Source organism: Sminthopsis crassicaudata, chromosome 3, assembly GCF_048593235.1.
Source record: "Sminthopsis crassicaudata isolate SCR6 chromosome 3, ASM4859323v1, whole genome shotgun sequence".
Classification (NCBI taxonomy): Eukaryota; Metazoa; Chordata; class Mammalia; order Dasyuromorphia; family Dasyuridae; genus Sminthopsis; species Sminthopsis crassicaudata.
In genome coordinates, this window is record NC_133619.1 from 327182175 (window position 1) to 327203236 (window position 21062).

At 35.7% G+C, this 21062-nt stretch overlaps 1 protein-coding gene across 1 annotated transcript in view; it reads left to right on the forward strand.

The window, feature by feature from the left end:
• The window catches only part of PLA1A (phospholipase A1 member A), a 61461-nt gene that overhangs the window by 16143 nt on the left and 24256 nt on the right, over positions 1-21062 (forward strand). Inside the window, exons 3-5 of the mRNA XM_074301318.1 lie at positions 12799-12976; positions 13185-13293; positions 14885-14986. Coding sequence (XP_074157419.1) covers positions 12799-12976; positions 13185-13293; positions 14885-14986 — 389 coding nt within the window. The remainder of the gene's footprint in view (positions 1-12798; positions 12977-13184; positions 13294-14884; positions 14987-21062) is intronic.

Here is a 21062-nt window from a genome sequence, read left to right on the forward strand (position 1 = left end):
CTTATACATTCTTAGTATTCCTTGTTTAGATACTGTATAAATCCTAAACTGGCTAAGTTCTCAATGACTTTGCTTACCCTGATGGTTTCAAGAAAACTGGAAAGCTTACAAATTAAAAGGAGCTGACAGAGACCCTAATGAAGTGGCTGAACTTGTTGCTCCCCCTCCCAACTATTCTTAGTGTTTTCATGGGCTGTGCTGTTTGATACCTCTCCCTATTCTGTGAAGGGGGAAAGGAGTTTACAACTCATATTTGGAGGTAAACTGATAGGTTTAACATTATGACAATGACTCCAAATAACTTAATTAACAATTTTAGAATTTTCCTAAATAATAGCCAAATAATTTTAGCCATAATTTTTATTCCCTTAAATAAGTTTCCCTTTTGTTTTAGGGAGAAAAAATACAATTCTTAAAATTGGGATAGAACAAATTTTTAAATTGATAACTTTAGTTAATGAGATTCCCTAGATTCTGATTAAACATCCTAGATAAACTGAACTGCAATTTGATTATTTTCCAATTCACAAAAATCACTTCTTTTGTGAGCCAAGAAAAGGGGTAAGGTGCCAGTTTTTATTGACAGGGAGCTAAGAAGTCTGACTAGATAACTAGAGGTTTGGCTTTTTGTTTTGTTTTGTTTTGTTTTTATTATAACTTTTTTTTACACTACATATGCATGGGTAATTTTTTTACATTATTGCTTGTACTCACTTTTGTTCTGACTTTTCCCTTCCTTCCCTCCACCCCCTCCCCTAGATGGCAGGCAGTCTTATACATGTCAAATATGATAACTAGAATTTTTAAAGTAGTCCCAAACTCTTCTGTTAACATTATCAGAGCAAATAGATCCCTTTAGTGGGTTTTCATTAGAGCTCCTTTAAAATTACTTTACACACACATAGACTTCATGTATCTGTTGGTCACATTTTTAAAAATCCATAAAGTTATCAAATATGAAGCAATTATATCCAATAAAGCAATTAACATTCATACAGCACATTTTATGCTAAATATTTTGCAATCATGTGGTCTTCAAAACAACTATCGTTTCTCTTGACAAATCAGAAAACTGAGGAGAGATAAAATAATTTGCCATAAATTACATAGCTAATGCATATCCACAGTTGAGACAGAGAATGGTGAGAGGCGGACTAGCTTTCTCACCTCACACTGCTGTGCTGGGTGGTGCCAAAGGTACCAGAATTCTTTCCAGTCAGTTCTGGACAAAACTGCTAAAAGCTGAGGTGATTGGCACCAGGATCTCCCTTTGATGGTAATTTTAGGTGCCAGGGCTCAGGGAATGCTGACCACTGGACCTTACCTCCACTCACCCAAAACTGAGCTGGGAAGGTGTTTGGGCAAGGTTATGTGGGGTTCCCACAGGCTGCTTCCCCTATTTCTACAGGTGAGGCAGAATTTAAATTTTAATCTGATCTAAAATGAGAGGGGTTAGCAAAGAGGGACTTGAACTGTAGTCCCCTATAGTTAGTAATCCCCACAATTGAGATAAACTCAGAATCACTCTGGGGAGTAGAGTAGAGAGGATCCCTTAATTAATACCTTCTGGGGTGCTTTCCCAAAGGAGCAGAAGGGGACTTCAGACAAGATAGGAACCAAGGAAGGGTTAACAAAAAGTTGCTATTTACCTGGTTTGTTTTTCCCTTTTCTTCTATAATGAGATAAATTCTTGGAATTATCTCCAATGTTTCAGGAATTTTTCTTGCAATATTTAAATGACAATTGCCAAACTTCTTAATCATTGTTTTCAAAATTTTTAGAATCTGTTTAGATGTTATTTTAATTTTAATTAGCCAATTTTTTGTGTAGCCCCCAACTTGGCCAGAGCTGAAGTCCACAGAAAAAATTAGTTTTTTAAGAAATTTCCCCAGCATTATAACTACAGCATACATTTTTTCTTGCTGGTTGCATTTTAAATCTTTCTTGATAATAAAATCTAACTCATAGAACATGACACATTCTGCACAGAGCACAGACACAGAGAAAATGATGTCAAAGAGAACTGTCCCATCTTTGCCAAAAGCCATCTTATAGAACTTCTGTCTTCTCTGGCATTCCAGAGAAGGTGAAAAAGTAGTAAAGGTTCCCTAAGAACTTTGCCAAAAATTGCAAGAATTTCTCAGTCTGGATGTCCCCAATCAAGGAAAACTTGCTGAGTGTGGAGTTCATGATTCAGACAAGCCTTCTCCCAGTGGCTTGGAGTATCCTGCTATAGGACTGTGGGGGAAAATGGGAGGCTTGCCTTGACAAGGAGGGAATCAAGCCAGGGGAGGCCAAACTCTCCCCGTATGGGCCACTAAATGTTGAAATTGGTATGGGGACCCTAAAAGATCTGATGATGTTAGTGGCAGTCAGAGAGTTGTTAAAATCCCCTTTTGATCGGCCTACAGGTTCAAAGTGAAAGAATTCACTTATCCAAAAATATTAATTGGCAAAAATGAAAGTTTATTGTTGGATAGAAATTAATTTGCTAAGAGACTCACTTCTATAATGGCAAAGTCCTATTAAGGAAATGGAGTCTGGCACTGAGAAGAGAACACCTTCTCAGCAGGCAGGGTCCTAGCAAACTCTTGGGCCTCTGCAAAGAGTAAGTTTAGAAGTTGCCCTTTAAAAGGAGTCTTGAGGCTTCAAGGTTTCCAGGCTTAGATGCTTATCAGTATCCAGCCCAGATCTCCTATTGGAATTAACAACACTTCAAAAGGTGCCTTTTGACCAGGATTTCTAATTGAATCAAAGAGTAAAGAGTTTGGTATCCCCAAAAGATAACTTATCTAGGGGGATAAGCCTTCCCTAGGAGGGACTGAGACTCCAAAAGGGATTACAGTTTCAGAGTGATAATCTTAAAGGGAACATAGATTCAGTAAAGGGAACAGTTTCCCTCCCCCTTCAAGACCAATGTCATGAAGTATCTCAAAAGAATTTGCACCCATTTTCCTAGTCAAGGGGCAAAGTTTTATTGTAATTATAATGCCATTACTAGCAGGCTAAATTCCAAAAGAAATTAGTAAAGAAACAGAAGCAAAGATCTACATTTATCCAGCTTTCTATCATTGACATGTTAATTCTGTGGCCCATGGTAAAGGCCAGGGAGTGGTCTCTAGAATTTGGTTCTCACTGACCAGATTGTATTAGGCAGCAATGAATTGAGTGGTCTATTCAGAAATCAAATTGTTCTTAGAATCAGATTGTGTGGGAAGTCCCTGAGGATTACTGACTTATTGTTAGAACAGAAGTCCCTCCCCACCAAAAAAAATCAGGGGACCTCAAATGCTATATTACATCAGCAGGACTGCTTAGCCTGGAGAAGAAAAGCCTTGAAAGACCTGATAGCCAGCTTCAAGAACTTGAAGGATTGTCCTGTGAAAGAAGGACATGAATGGTCTCAGAGGGCAGAACTAACAGTAATAGGTACATTGGCAGAGATTTAGGCTCAATGTAAAGAAAAACTTCCTAAAAAAAGGTGTCTCAGGAATCCCAACAGATTCCTGTTGGACCAAAGGGCTTGTGAAGCAGGGATATGCTGATGTTTAACTGATTTTCCCCTCAAAAACCATACAGCATACTTTTAAGTTTAATTTGCATTGCAAACGTGTTCTCTACTACTTCCTTAGGTATAGACAGTCAAAAACAAACAAACAAACAAACAAAACAATAAATCATGCTCAGACTTGTAGCTCCTAGGATGGATGTAGCAATAACTTGAAGGCTTCCTGGCTTTGGGAATGTCACAAACGATACTGGCTGTCAGATGACAAAGTTTCTAAGAATTCAGTAGTAGGGTACAACTCTTCCTCTAAGTCCTAGAATTCAATACTCCTCAAATCCACTCCTCAATTTTACTCCTAAACTGTAGAATTCAATAATAGGTACAACACCTTTGCCACTTCCCAATTCTACCTCTAAGCCATGAAATTAGCATATCAGCTTAAAGAAGGGAAAGGGACCTGTATGTTCAAGAATGTTTGTGGCAGCCCTCTTTATAGTGGCCAGAAACTGGAAACTGAGTGGATGCCCATCAATTGGAGAATGGCTGAATAAATTGTGGTATATGAATGTTATGGAATATTATTGCTCTGTAAGAAATGATCAACAGGATGATTTCAGAAAGGCCTGGAGAGACTTACATGAACTGATGCTGAGTGAAATGAGCAGGACCAGGAGATCATTCTATACTTCAACAACAATACTGTATGATGATCAATTCTGATGGATGTGGCCATTTTCAACAATGAGATGAACCAAGTCAGTTCCAATAGAGCAGTAATGAACTGAACCAGCTACACCCAACAAAAGAACTCTGGGAGATGATTATGAACCACTACATAGAACTCCCAATCACTCTATTTTTGTCTGTCTGCATTTTAGATTTTCTTCACAGGTTAATTGTACACTATTTCAAAGTCTAATTCTTTTTGTACAGCAAAATAACTGTATGGACATGTATACATATATTGTATTTAATTTATACTTTAACATATTGAACACGTATTGGTCAACCTACCATCTGGGGGCGGGAGTAAGGAGGGGAAAAATTAGAACAAAAGCTTTGGCAATTGTCAATGTTGTAAAATTACCCATGCATATATCTGGTAAATAAAAGCTATTAATTAAAAAAAAAAGAAATTAGCATATCGATGACTGGAAGAACTAGATCTTTCTTTTTTCCTATAAATTTATCTTCTTGCTCCTGATTCTTTGCTATCTCTTAGAACTTAGCCAGTGTAAGAAATCTTTACCCTTCAACTTGGAAACAAACTGAGTTCTTTCATCATATTGATAACACTGAAGTGGGTTGGGGCCCCTTTAAGAAACTGTATTTCCTATTGATCTGTGATTCCTTTCTCCCAGAGTCTCCTGCTTGAGGCATATCCTCCCCAGACAAAGTTGTCTTTCCTGGATGCCAGGGCCTTTGCTTCATAAATCCTGTTCAAAACATCCCTTTGAATTCCAATAGGAGATCCAGCCTTATCTCAGCCCCCACTGGTTCTGATCTGCTCTGGTTGTCCCAGCCCCCATTCTGACTTTCTTGGGCCACCCAACTTGGGCTTCCCAACCCCCACGAAGGTACCCAATATAATAAGTGTCCATCAACTAAAGTCTTTGCAGATGGATCTCAGTGGCTCACTCAACTGCCAGGACTTTCTGTCCACTGAGAACTGCATTCTCAGTGCAAAACTCCATTTTCCATAAATCTGCCACTACAGAAGTCAGTCTCTTGGTAAACTGATTTCTATCTAACAATAAACTTTCATTTTGCAACTAATATTCAGGAATGAGTCGATTTAAAGGGGATTCTTAATAACTCTCTCATAGTCATTAACCTCTAGAACACCAGGAATCTAGACCACTCTTAACCTCATCAACACCAACCTGGGGACCCTAATATTGTTGAGATGCCTTTCACCTTAACATAATGTTTACACTGAAAAGTTCAAGAACTGTTCAAGCTGGGAAAAGCTGGCTCTAAAACAGCCATGCTCTGAGTTTGTATCCCTGGGCCTCATTTTCTCATATGTAAAATGGGGATAATTTTTGTCCTATCTACATTAAAGAAAATATTGTCAAAATCAAGTAATATAAAAACTTTTTGCTAACTATAATTTATTATCAGTATTTTTGGACCATTTTTTTTTTGTAGCATTTTAGACTATCAATAAATATTTGACAGTGCCAGTCATTGTACTATACACAAAGACAAAAATGAAATAGTTCCTGCCATTAAAGAGCTTATATTCTATTCAAAAAGTTTTCACGAATAGAGTGAAATATATATGTGAGAAATGGATGGGCATTTATTTGGTTTCCACAATTATGAAAATTAAATTGGAGAAATGAAATTTAAATTAGAAAATTGAACACACACACACACCCAGGGCACCAAAGAATAATCAAGGGTGGAATTTTATCTTCCTTCAAAAGAATGTAAGCTCCTTGGGAGGGACTGACTTTTGTAATTAGGGATGGTGGCCTGAGATTTGAAAAGAATCTTTTGTTATTTGCTCTAGCCCTTCTCTGTAATTTCCCCTCTTGTAGAATGTGAGCTTCTTGGGAGCAGGGACTGGCTATGTAATGAGGGCTGGAGATTTAGATCATGTAATTTTTGGAACATCCATTTAATGGGGAATGGGGTAATGACTTGCTCTTTAGTATAGAAAATAAAATATTACCTTTGGAGTTTCAAAGTTATGTCTACTAACTTAGGCACCTATTTTGCAAGAATCTAAAATAGATCTTTCCTATTCATCAGTGAACATTCTTGCTAAGACATTTTGTTTCTAACAAATGGGGCTCTGTCCAGTATCCAGACATTATGAGCTGGGAGTGGCCCCCATCAAAACATGAGGAGACTCCTCCCATTGATAAATGATTTCAAAGCCTTGGGTTCAGCTCCTGGTTCCTCATTCATAGATTGTCCAAGATTCCAGTATCACATTGGTAAGTAAGGTCACTGATGAATTCAGGAAACAGGAACAGAAATAAAGTATGTTCTGCAGCAACTAAGCAATTCTGCACAGACCAAGAGTAAGAATGCAGACTATCTAATATTACTTTTGTTGGCTGGGGACATCTTACAAGGTCTGAGGTGTGAAAAATGAAGGTTGAGAGATCTCCTGACAGCAATGGGTCCTCTGGCCATTTGCTGCGAAAGAATTTGCAAACTCAAATGAAAGAGGGGAGGTTTGTGGCACAAAAGTTGGTTTATTAAACTAAGAAAATAGCTTTCTTAGTGGGAAAAAATCCTGTTAGGATTATTTGTAAAAGTTTGGGCACACAGTGTTTGATTATATTGGGATTTTTTTGGCGCATCTGGGAACCTTTCAATAGATGGTAATGATTATGCCCCTGGCCAAGATCTCCAATTGAATCATAGGAGGAGATTACTTATCTGGGAGTTTCTCTTATAAACAGGAATGTGGGGCCCCTCCAAATGTCCGGGAAGCATTTCAATTCAGGGTCTTTCCAACCCTTCCCCCACAAAGATCAGGGGGACAGTTTACATCAGTATCAGATAGATTGGTAAAATGGGGAATTTAATGGTACTATGGAGTGGGAACTGTGGGACATACCTCTCATATAGTCCTAGAAGACAGGGGATGTCAGGAAATCTAGAAATGAGTAAATATTAGTGATTTGGGATTACTGTTGTGGAGTGTTATTTCATGTGAGGTGCAGGAAGGAGCTGCACAAGAGATATTTACAAGAAACTCTATGGAAGAGACAGTAAAGTAGTAGAGTTTCAGAAGAGAAAAGGTTCTCCTCCAGGAAGTAGTGAAGGAACAACTCTGTACTAGACAGAAAGAAAAGGACTTTAAAAGCAGTTTGTGAATGTATCAGTGTAAATGTATTAATGATGAGATTAGGGTTCCTGGTGGTCAGGGAGTTAGATGATAAGGTTAGTGGCAGGTTTGGGGTTCAAGGAACCAAATGAAGAGGTTTGGCTCCCCTAAATCCTCTTTAGGATTCAGAGCAGGATAGGGAGTTGTGGGAACCCCTTGTGGCAGTGCAGAGGTTCTTCGTAAAATTTCTGAAAATTATTGATTAGGATTTTTGGTAGTTAGTCCAAAATTTAGGATTGAAAACTGTATACTAGTTGTTTGCATGATCAGTTGTCTCAGGAAGATGAGGGCTTAGTCCACTCTTCTTCCACTGAGTTGTGACTGCTCCTTAGAGCTCACACTCTTATTAATCTCTTCCATTTACCTGCCACTGCTCCCCAAGCTGGTTAAATGAAATTCCTTTAACATTAATTGCTTCTTTTGTTTAAAGGGGTGGCTTATGTTTTGTTGGTGTTAATAACTGAATATTTGTTTTTTTATTTTTCATGTCTATGGTTGTTTTAAGGCAAAGTCATTTGTGATGCTTTATCAAAAGTTCTACTGCTTATCATAGCAAAGAACTTTTAAGACAAGTTTGCTAAAACTTCAAGTTGTTTGAAAATGATTACTTCTACGGAGGTTTCCATCTGTCTTCAGTAAAGTTATTTAAGTGCATCATGGTCTCATTCTTTAATGACTATGATTTTTGAAGTACCTAGAGCAACATTTCAACCTGAAAGTTCTGTATCTAGTTTTGATTGTTCTCTGCAGGCAAATGGTATAGATTAGGATCTAAAACCTGAAATTAGGGAAATTAGTGCTATCGAGATTAAATCTCTTGGGATTATAACTAATATTGTTTTGAGTTTTGAATTTGGGAATGATTATCTGACGAATTATTTAGTAACTCATTATTTGAGAGAAATACCGTTGTTACTCAGATAGATTCCTGAATTAGTGGTTATAAGGTGGGATAGTTGCTATAGGATTGGTTATCAACTGACTATTATGTGCTCTCAGGCCTAAGTCATCAGTTTTGATGCTATTATAATTATGCCCCTCCTTTTTCCTCAAAGCAAATTTCTGTAATCAGAGAAAGTGGCCACTAGAAGCTGTAAGCATAATTCAAATATATTTTTCTGTTTTCAATCTGAAAATATGTAATTATTATATCTTAAATAATTAGGCAAATGAATATTTGGCCTAGTCATCTATCTGTTGCTAGATGTATATGTCAGTATGAAATAAGGTACTTAAAAGTTCCAAAATAATGTAAGAACAATTAATACAACTGTCTGTGGGACCTATTATATTACTGATTATTGAACCTAAAACTGACACATTTTTAGTATGATCTAGAGAAGATTTTAGTGTATTCAAATTTTCTTAGAGGGACATAACTTTTAGAATATTTACATCAATGGGAAAGTCAATTTTATTTAAGTTTGTTATTAATGTGGGAATAACATGTTTGTCCTATATGTATCCTGTGGCACAAACATGTTTTCTTTTGATATGAAAAACTGTGGCTAATCTATATTGGCTTCTCCTAAACCATCCTATAACAGATCCTGGCAAAAGAAATTAATGGCTTTTAAATCCCCTCAGTCTGGCTTCTAATCCCAGAGTCAAGTCAGTGAAAACTCAGAAGAGGAATACTTATCTAGGAAAAAAAAACAAAAAAAAAACTGCAGAGAGGATTTCTACATATACCTCATGTAGAAGTTTGGGTTAATCTATCTTAATATCCTACTTTTTACAGGTAGGATGAACCAGCTAAATGCCCATTCTAAGCAGGAACTAATTTAAGAAGATGAGCTCATTGCTCCATACCCCAAAGGACTTTGGACCCTACTGCTTTGAAAATGAACTGGAACTGGTTAGTGAATGGACCCCAAACTACCCAGTATCTGAGAGGTTTCCCTATAAGGTGTTCATCAATCCTGTGAAGGGAGAATTTATAAAAGTAATAATGCTACTTTCCTACTACAATAGTGTCTGGGACTTAGGATTGGGGATATTGGGTTAAGATTTTGGTTAATATTACTGAAAAATGATACCCCACAAACAATTTAATTTCATATTTGTCAAATTATAGAATGTAGAGACTTGATTAGCTGTACATAAATAGTTACAATAGGTATTTGTGTCCTGATAGAGAAAGAAGATTTTATGGAACTGCATATGCAATTTGGAATAATGTTTGGTTTGCTACAAGGGGTGGACATTTAGAAAATGCAGATCAAAAAATAAGTTGGGAATAGAAGTAATACCTATTTTAGGAAGATTTGGAATCAAGTCAAGGACTTAAGGTAAAGTACTCTGTAAAGAGTCTGAACAATAAAAAATCACAGGTCCTGAAATCTACCAACAATCAAAAGAACTAGACCTGCAGCCAAAAATATCATATCTATCAAAATTATAATATTGAATAAGAAAAAATGGACACTTGCAGATTTTCAGGACTTTCTATTAACCAAACTCGAACTTAATAGAAAATTTAACATATAAAAGGAAATATAAAAGATCAATTTCTAGAAACTTAGCATGGACAAATTATTTATGGTTTTATTTAATATAGGAAATATATACCATAATGTTTAAGTTTGACATCAACAATAAGGTAACTCAAAAGAAAGTTTGGGGTAGAGTTGTTAAAAGTGGTAAATCATCTTATACAGCTGAGGTGCAGAGGAAGAATAGACAGGCATTAGAGGGGGGAGGAGAACTTTTGTTCTGAAAACCTACTCATATCAGGAATGAGTAAAATAGGCAACACTCCATATATATCATAAGGATATAGCACCTTCCAAAATCTACAAAGAAATAAGGGGGGAGGAATGGGTGGATGAGGAAGCAAAGGATGTGGGTAGACAAGGGAGGAATCCATGGGTAGAAGGAGGAAGTTAAGTAATAGCAAGACAAGTAAAGGAGCAGAATTAAAGCTAAGTGTAAGCAGGGATAGGAAAGGTGTGAGGTTGGTAAGAGGAGGAGTGACGTGTGTGTACATAAACATATTTTCTTAACTATACCTTATTTGGGGAGGGTGAGAGGTATGAAAGGGGGGGAAATAAAGTAAAAAAATTGCACATCAGAGAACAAAAGAACAATTTACAAGGAAGTAAAGAAGAGATGGACATTCATGAATATAAAATTTTTTTTTTACTAATATATATGCTTTTGAAATAGTAATTTATTATATATTTTGAATTCTCCCAGATGTTCTGTTGGGCACATTACAATGTTCTCCTTTGTTTTAGTATTTCTTTTGTGTTTTTCTTTTTTTCTTATTCTATTTTTTTTAAAATAATCTTTTTTAAAAGAGTGTGAACAAAAAGCAATCTCTATTTCTGTGCTATGGGTTGCTTTATGCCCAAATAGTACTATTCCATTTGGGTATGGAAAAACATGAGCTGAATTTAAATGAAGAATCCTCCTGTTCCTAAGAAAAATTGCAGTGCTTTGTTCTGCCTATTCTCTTCTGTGAGGGAATAAACCAGACTAAACTATTAAGTCTCTTATCTCAGTTTTGGAGATCAGTCAGTTTGCTTTTCATGGCAGGGTGAAAGATTCCAAAATCTAGGGATTGTAGTGGCACGTAGCTGAGTTTGGAATGTAACTGAGCATACCTCTGGAAATTGTGGAGGCAGCACTTTCAAATCTGCTTTTCCAGGGAACTGAGTGGGCACCTGTGCACCAATCCAAGTGACTATTCCTTTTATCCTGGTATTTGAAGAAGAAAATAAGACTGAATCAGGAAGAATTAAGTCAAGTATAGTAACTGGTGAATTCAAGGCTAAAAATCTAGTTAGTTTTGGATTTGGGTCGTTCCCACTCTATTGGATAAGTTACACCAGAGAGACAGTGAAGGGAATAGCAGTGTAGTTAGATACTACTAGCAAAATGGCATGGGAAAATACAGTGATTCTGGACAGGTTATTGGCTGGAAAATGAGATCACTCCTAGTACATTACTGTCAGAAAAATTAGCAGAGAATTCAGGGATTAATTGTACATCCTGTGTAAGGAGATCTGTGAAGTGGGATGTAAAAAGTATTAGCTAAATTTGAGGGGTTAGAAAAGGATGTGGAAACCAAATTATTAAAAAGGAGGGAAAAAGAGAGAAATTATGAGAAATGATTGGGAATTTATTTGGTTTCCACAGTTATGAAAATTAAATTAAGGAAATGAAACTTAAATTAGAAAATTGAAATCCACAAGGGTATCAAAGAATAATCAAGGATGGAAGTTAAGTTATCTTCCTCCAAAAGAATGCAATCTCCCTGAGGGCAGGGACTAGTTGTCTAATGAAGAATTGGGGATTCAGGTCATGTAACTTTTGGAATATCCAATTAATGGAGAATGTGGGAGGGACTTGTTCTTCAGGATGGGAAATAAAATTCTGCTTTTGGACTTTCAAAGTTGGGTCTACTAACTTAGGCATCTGTTCTTGCAAGAATGTAAAATAAATCTTTCCTGAATTCATCAGTGAGGCAGTGGAGTTCTTGATAAGATATTTTGTTTCTTACAATATACAAAATAAATACAAAGTTTTTGGAAGGTAAGGAAACAAGCTTTTATTAAGGGCCACTATACATCAGACACTATGTGATGCACTTTACAAATTTCTCATTTGATCAAGGTACTCACAACTGGGGAGATCAGGAAAAGCTTCATGTAAAATGTAACCCTTGAACTGTTTGGAAATGAGCTACAGAGCTCTTATAGGTGGAGAGGAGGACAATGTGGGGAATGGTTAGTACAAAAGTGGGAGAGAGTGTGCTTTGTGTGGACAGCAAGAAAACCAATTGGGCAATGGAGTGTATGAAGAAGGATAATGTATAAGAAGGCTGGAGACCAAAAAGGGCTTATTTGCTAGATGAGGGATTATTGTTTCAGTCTGATTTTTCATGGCCCTATTTAGGGATGTTTTTAGCAAAGATACTGAAAGGTCTTGCCATTTTTTTTTCTCCAGCTCATTTTACAGATGAGGAAAGTGAGGCAAACAGGGTTAAGTGACTTGCCCAAGGTCACACCATTATAAGTGTTTGAGACTGAATTTTTACTCATGTCCCCTGGCTCTACCCACTGCACTACCAGGTAGTGCCTAGCATCTATCTAGGTGGTGTAGTGGATTGAGCATGGAACCTGAAATCAAATAAGGGATAACTAAGAGAAACTTGAATTTTTATCAGCAGTAAGCTACAAATTCATTTACCTGGCATTTATACTGAATGCCTCCTGTGAAAGGGCAGCTAGATAGCAGAGAGAATAGAGTGCTAGGCCTGGAATCAGGAAGATTCATCTTCATGAGTTCAAATCTAAGCAAGCACTGCTATGCTTTATACTAATCTTCTATTTTTTTCTTTATCTGGGTTCTCTTCCTTGGTTTGGGACCTTGTAATGGGACTCAGTTTAGAAGGAAGATGTTTCTTTTATTTTTTTTCTGTCACCTCCTATAGGGTATTAGGAACAAAGCCATCTTGGATTGATAAATTCGTCCATACTCTTCTGCATGTGGCAGATGTGAACGTGATTGCAGTAGACTGGGTTTATGGATCCACGGGTGTATATTACTCAGCTGTGGACAATGTGATAAAACTTAGTCTGGAAATCTCCCAATTCATCAGAAATCTACTGGTAAGACCCAAACAGGATTGCTTGTTTGTGGGGTGAGGTGGGAGTGTATAGGGTAGGGATTGGGCTGTTAACACTTCAAACGATAAAGCTTTCCTAATGTTCCTTTGAAGGGTTTTATCTCCAAGGGTATAGACTGGATAAAGAAGTCCTTGGGTTGAGTTGAGACCTGTCTTCACTTGGGCAGCTCATTCTAGATATCTCATTCCAGGTGCTTGGTGTATCACAGTCATCTATCCACATCATTGGGGTCAGCCTTGGAGCACATGTTGGGGGAATGGTGGGACATTTCTATAAAGGCCAGCTGGGAAGGATAACAGGTAACATTCTATCTTGGCTTTGGAATTTTCACTCAGGGTTTAGAAACAGTCCCATTAGATTGTAACCTACTTGAGAACAGGAATTTTTACCTTTCTTGGTAACATCATTGCTTAATGCAAAACTTGACATATAGTAGGTGTTTAATAAATGCTTCTTGCTAAACAGTATGAACATAGCCCTGAACATAGCTAAGGCAAGGAGAAGAGATTATAAAAGCATATTTTTAATTTTAAATAAGCACTTCCTTTTAAAACAATGTTATTGTGTTATATAACAACATAAACCAGTAAGGCTTGGTAGTGGCCTGGCCTTGGAGTGTAGTGATGTGGTGACTCAGGGCAAATTATTTGAGCTCTTGGTGTCTCAGATAACCTTCTGAGATTTTAAGTTGCAGAGATGTTGATCTAGGTTAGTAGAGAAATTTTTCATTGAGAGTTTCCTAAACTGAAAAAAAATAATTATATTGGTAAAAAAAAAAAAAAGAAAAGAAAAAAACAGCCTAAGAACCTGCATTAGAATTGGGACTCTGATACATGTGACCTGTGCAACCACAAATAATTTAATTATTCAAATATTTATTAAGTGCCCACTATGCTCAAGATAAAGCAGCTAGGTGGCCTAGTGGATAGAGCTCTGGGCTTGGAAGCAGAAAAACTCACCTTCCTAAGTCCAAATCTGGCCTCAAATACCTAGATCAGTCACTTAATTCTGTTTACCTCAGTTTACTTTTCTGTTAAATGAGGTGGAGAAAGAAATGGCAAATTACTGCAGTATCTTTGCCAAGAAAATTTCAAATGGGATCAAGGATAGTAAGACATTACTGAATTGTAAACAATCGACAACAATAAAATGTGCAAGGTATCAGTGGGAATACAAAGGTTTATTTTATTTTTTTTTAATTTTTTTTTTTTAATGATCTGGTTCTTATCCTCAAAACACTTACATTCTATAATCAAGTTCCTTAAATTCTCCGGCCTCAGTTTACTTTTTAGTAAAATAATGGAATCCTTTTCTCCCTACATTCTATAATACAATAGTAAACAACTAAACTTGAACTCAGAAGATCTGGTTTTGAGTCCTTGGCTCTGGCACTTACTAGCTAGCTTTGTTACATTTTCTATGAATTTCAGTTTCTTTATCTATTAATTGGAGGAATTAGTACTTGGTACTCTATATTCCAGGGCTATTGCAAGAAAAATGCTTTGCAAGTCTTAAAGGATTACATTAAATATGACAAACAGTCATTAGCTATTTTTCAGTGGAATCTTAAGGCAATAGGCTTCCTTGGGGTGGGATCCAATGGGCACTTTGTTAGGTGGGGTGAGAAGTAAAGGAAACATCTCCAGGATAATGAATAATCCCCTTTAAATCTTTTGCCCTAGATAGTACCTTGTTTCCCCACCCTTGTTATAGCTATACTTTCAGCTATCCTTGCTGGATCTTCATCAGAAAACTACAATCTTCAAGAAAGCAAAATTCAATTTCTTGGACCCAACAAACTTCGATCTAGGAGCTACAATAATAGTTTCCAGATGACTATTCACTTGTGGCAAGAGAAGATGTTCCTGAAATCAGTGCTTTCTTTCATAGGTCTGGATCCTGCAGGACCAGAGTATACCAAGGCTAGCCTTGAAGAACGACTGGATCCTGGGGATGCTTTATTTGTGGAAGCCATTCACACAGATACAGACAGTAAGTTGTGGACTCTTTCCTTCTCGTCCCAGGTATAGTGGTTTTTTGACATTTCTTTTAACTCATTTTATAGATGAAGAAACTGAGGCAAACAGGCTTAAATGACTTGCCTTGGGTAGCACAGCTAGTGTGTGAGGCAGATATAAACTTAGGGAGAGGAGTTTTGTTGACTATATGCCCTGTGTTTTATACACTGTGCCACCTAGCTACCCACTCTAATTTTTAAGTATCCCCAAAACTGCTGCTATAAGTATCTTGGTGCATATAAGAACTTTATGCTTATCAATGCAGTAATGGAATCTCTAATTCAAAGGCGTTTGTAGTCATTTTATTTGAATAATTCCAAATTCCTTTCCAAGATGGCTACACCAAAAAATGAATTGGTGCAGTGATCATTCCATAATTTTTCCAAAATTGACTATTATTATTTTTCTCATTTTTGCCAATTTTCAGTTGTAAGATGAAATCTTTGGGTTATTTTAAATTTGCATTCCTCTTACAGTTAGTGATTTAGAGTATTTCCAGTAATAGTGAATATTTTATAATTATTTTTTGGAGAAGTGTTTGTATCCTTATCTATTGCTTATCTATTGAAGAATATCTATTAGTCATCTATATGTTTATTAATTGTTTATATATCTTAGATACCAAACCCTTATCAGAGAAATTTAATTCAAATTTTTTCCCCTTTCTACCATTTCCCTTTTTATCCTAGATATATTAATGTTTATTGTGCAGGAGCTTTTCAGTTTTAAGTAATCAGTTATCTATTTTGTCTTATAATTGCCTCTATCTTTTGTTGATTAAATACATCCTTCCCACTCATAACTGTAAGAAGTATGTGATCTATTTCTCTTCTAACTTTTTTTGTATGCTGTTTAATATCAAAGTTATGTATACATTTAGAAAGTATTATGGATTATGGTGCAAGATGTTGAGCTGAACCTAATTTCTGACAAATTGCTTTTTAATTTTCCCAGAAGTTTTGATCAAGTTTTCTCTTGACTATTTTATGGTTCCCATTTTATCAAAAGCTAATTTATTGAGTTTTGTAGTTTCTAATTCTCTATTGTCTATTCAGTTACATTGATCTGTCTCTTTATTTTTAAATTAATACTACATGGTTTTGATGATTGCTGTTTTATTATATGGGCAACTAGCTGGTGTAGTGGATAGAGCACCAAGCCTGGAGTCAGAAAAGATTTGAATTCAACTCTGATCTCAGATATAGATAATCAGATATATGACCCTGGGCAAGTCACATACCCCCTATTTACCTCAGTTTTTCATCTGTAAAATAAAGGCACACTGAAGAAAGAAATGGCAAACCATTTCAGTATCTTCCCATAGAGTTGGACACAATTGAACAAAGCAAACTTTATAAAATAGTTTGAGATCTGGAAGTGCTATTATCCCTTCATCCCTACTTTATTTTCATCTTGTCCCTTGATATTCTAGATCTTTTGTTTTTTCCAAATGAATTTTGTTATTATTTTATAAAATTTTATAAAGTAGTCCCTGGGTATTTTGATTGATGTAGCATTAAAAATGTAAATTAACTGTGGTGATACTGTCATTTTTATTATATTAGCATAACTCAGCTATAAACACTGAATATTTTCAGCTATTTTTCTCTATTTTTTTATTGAGCATTTTGCAATTGAATCTACACAATTCTTTTATGTATTTTGGTAGATTGATCCTCAGCTATTTTAGGCTTTGTATTGTTATGTGAAATGAAATTTCCTTTTCTATTATTTCCTCTTTAGTTTTGTTATTATTACATAGAAATGATGCTAATTTTTCTGGGTCTATTCTGTAGCCTGAAACTTTACTGAAGCTATTGTCTCAATTAATACCTTTGCTGATTTCCTAGGATATTACATGTAAACCATGATATCAGCAAGTAGTGATAGTTTTGTATCAGCTTTACCTATTTATCTCTTTAATTTTTTTCTAATCTTATTGCAATTGCTAGCATTCTAAAACTATATCAAGCAATAATGGGAAGAGTGCACATCTTTGTTTCATTTCCATATTTGTTGGAAAAGGTTCTAGACCATCCCCATTGCATATGATGCATGCTTTTAAAGAAATGCTTTTTGTGATATTAAAAAAAAAGGTTCCTGTATACTTATACTTTGTAGGTTTTTGATATAAACAGATAAATTAAAAAAAAAACTTCTATGCAATTCTGAGAAATATATATATTCTTTTACTGTCTCATTTAGAAGATGCTAGAAATCTTTTAACTCTAGTTTCTTCAGGAATTTGTTCAGTTCCATATTTTCCATTTTATTTAATTTTCTATACAAAACAGAGAAGAATATTAAAGTAAGCTGTCATTCTTGTGTTACTGTCTATGTCTTGTAGCTAGATAATATTTTCTTATAAATGCAGATGCTAAGGCATTTGGAGTATATGAGTTTATTATTAATATTGATTTATTGTCTATGGCTCCTTTCAGTAAAATATCATTTTATCGTTTATTCCTTTTTAGTTTATAAATGTTTATTTTTGTTTTGTCAATGTCATTGTAAATTCTGCTTTCTTGGATTCACTTGGTGTAAATTTTTTCCCATTCCTTCAGCTTTATTTTGTGTATGTCTTTTTTTTTTTAACGTAAGAAACAGAGGGTTCCCCCCCCCTTTATCCAATTTGTCACTCTTTTTCAATTTATTGGATTGTTTAATTCACTCACATTTAAAGTTATGAGGAGGTTATATTTTCTTCCATCTGTTTCTAATATTGGAATTTTTTTAGGTTATGATTTTCCCCTCTTCTGCTGCAAATACTGTATAATGTTACTTTAGTTATTTTATCTTTAAGGTGACTGTTTCTACTGGCTCTTTTCCTTTCATCCTAGATCCCCTCTTCTCATTCATTTCCCTTATCTCTTTGACATTTTGCTTATTAGTTTTTTTCTCTCCTGCTTTTAATTTGAAAAATTAGTTCTTTTCTTCCTCTCAGCTAGATAAGATTTCCCCTTCCTCTCCTTTCCTTTTTTCTATCCCTTTATAAAAAAAGGATTTTTTAATCTCTTCATTGTCTATCCTTTCCTTCTGTCTAGTGTAGATGCTTATTCTGATTCATGACTCCTATAATTATCTGATCTTTCCAGGTAATTATGAGATTATCTGATCTCATCAGAGACGTGATCATCTCTCCATATTTCTCTTATAGTTGAATTATTCTGGGTACTCTTCTCTAGGCAGTTTCTGCCACTATCTGGTAATGTCAGTCTTGTATGTCCTCCTTTTCCACTGCCCCTCACTTCTAGAAAAATGCCAGTTAGTTGAGGTGTCAACAAGGACACTTCCTTATGATAGAGCCCTTCCTGAAGACCTGGATTGACATCTTAACATTCACTACTGTGTGAACTTAGGTAAGTCATTTAACCGCAACTGCCTTGCCAAAAAAATAAAAATAAAAACTAATCTATATCCTTCCCTGGTTTCCTTTCTTCCTCCATTTTCCTTAGTTCTTCTCTCTAGGTCCATGCTTGCCCACTCTGGGGAAAATTGCCCCTAGGAATTCCAATTTCTCCTTTCCTAATGTATGATAAGTAGGCTTTTCAAGCACAAAATTCCAAATTCACATCTAATATAAGGTTCCCATCTCCCTTACAAACCATCTTTCTTCCTCTATAGGAGCAATCATCAGTGAAACTCTCTCCCACTGCCGAAGCAAGATCTCCTTCCTTTCAATTCCTACTTTTTACTCTTCCCATTACTCTGTAAGCTCTTTTTGAGACATTAAAAGTCACCTTCCTCTCAAAGTTAGTCTTAGATTTTAAGGGGGTATATCACATTCCTCTCTATTCCTCTGCTGAGGAATTTTATATCACATTCCTCTCTATTCCTCTGCTGAGGAATTTTATGTCTTCTTTCATGTTATTATAAATTCCCACAAAACCAAAACAAAACAAATATTGACTCACTCACTAGCAGATACGATGTTGTCCCGTTATGGTAATGCCTTTGTCCTTCATCTTCACTGTTACCTCCTCAGGACTTAAACTTTCATTTTTGTCTCCTTGTGTACTTTTAGAAAGAAATTTGTTATTGGTCTTTCTGATTTCACTTTGTTGTTACTGAGGATCTTTCTCCTGATGACTTGCAGAACTTGTGGTTTCAAAAATGAATTATTAAATTTAAGATTTAAATTTAAATTCAAATAATGTTTTTATTTTATTTTTTCTCATTTACATGCAAAAACAATTTTGATATTTTTAAAAATAAATTTTGAATTCCAAATTTCCTACCAACCCTCCCCACTCCTTTAGAAGGAAAGCATTTTGATATAGATTATATAGGTACAGTCATGCAAAACGTATTTCTGTATTAGCCATGCTGCAAAAGAGAAAATTGATCAAAAATGGGAGGGGGGAATAAATGCTCCAATAAATTGGAGATTGCAACCTTGGGTTTTTCTCCCTGAAATAATCTGTGAATTTTTTAAATTGATATTTCAGTTTTTATATTCAGAAGTTCTAGGATATCCTTCTCTATTTTTTCCTGCATTACAGTGTTAAGATTATTGTTGTGGTGGTTCTGTCATATTCCTTTGAGGGCTTGGTGTTCCTTAGATTGGATCTATACACCACATCCTTAATAGCATTATTTTCCTTGAATAATAAGCATATTTTCTTTTAACATTTTTGTTCTTGACTCCCCTTCTGGATTGTCCTTCATTTCTGTTTATTTTTATTCCCAATCTATTTTTCTCTTTCATTTCTTTGGTGAGATTTGTCATCATGGACCTAATTTTTCTATTTTGTTCATTATTTTTGATGTGTAAATGCTGCCCTTATAATTCTCATTTTGCTTTTGGAATACTCAGAAACAGTTTATTGTGATATTATTTTATTCTCACATTCCAGTGTCCTCTGTCTCATCAACTGTCTCATCCCTTTTTCTTTGCAGTATTTATTTAGAAATGCTTAAAAATATTTACTAGTTATAGAAGACATATTTCCTTATGTTGTAAATGTCTTCCCTATTTATTTTTGTGCTTATGTTCAAGTCTTTCGAGTTTTCTTCTTCTTGAAATCCTTGATCATTTTCCCCTTATTTTTTTTCCTGTCACTCACTTTCTGATTCCCTTCCCTTTAAGGGCAGCTGCATATCAAAACCTCTCAGACTCTTTCATATTGGACAATACAGGACTCTTTCCCAAATGACTTGGGTGATCAGAAATATTCTTAGCTAGAAGTTGTCCTTTTTCTCAGTTTTACTGGAGGGCTGCATAAAACCTACTTACACACAGTGTCTGGTCCTGCTGTCCCTTCATGCTTCCTTTTGGCAGTTCAGAGAGGTTATATTGGTGGTGCCATAGGGTTGTTCACCTCCACACTGGCAATTCAGAGTTTGCACCACAGGTGCTATGGGATTTTATTCCCCAGCATGAAGTGGTGCCATCTGTGACACTGGCTTTCTGTCATTGCCTAAGCAAACTTCAGTAGCTTGGAGCAAAGATCTTGATAACAGTAAAAAGAGGGAAGGGAGACTGGAATGTGGGGTTCAGTTTATCTCTAAGCCTTCACCCAGGTGTGAGATCCTTAGGTTTGATAGTGCAGTGCTGATACCCATCACCATAGTTTGGAAGGTAGAGAAGTAAGTTCAGGGTCAGTAAGTTTCTCTTCATGTTTTTCTTACCTTTTTTTAATTAAAGGTATCCTAGGACATGGAGTCAGCTAAAGTTATTTTATTTTTGGTGCACAGTTTCTGGTTTGGAAAAGTTTGAGAGAACATGGGGGATAAGAGAAAATGCCTAGTCTTCCATATGTTTTTCATGTGACCTCTCCATCACCTCCTCAAATCTAGATAATTAGCAAAACAAAACATGAAGCCACAATTTATAGCTTGTGCCAATTTCTAGGTGTAAATACTCCCTTTAAAAATTTAACAATCTTTCCGTAAGAGCTAGTTCCAGCATAACCTCAGGAAATATAATTTTTTAATTGCAAAAAGTTGAGGTTCTTCAAAATATGGAACTCTGTTATATGATCATAGAAAAGACCTCAAAGGCTATCTTGTCCAAACTGCTCATTTTATAGATGAGGAAATAAAGAATG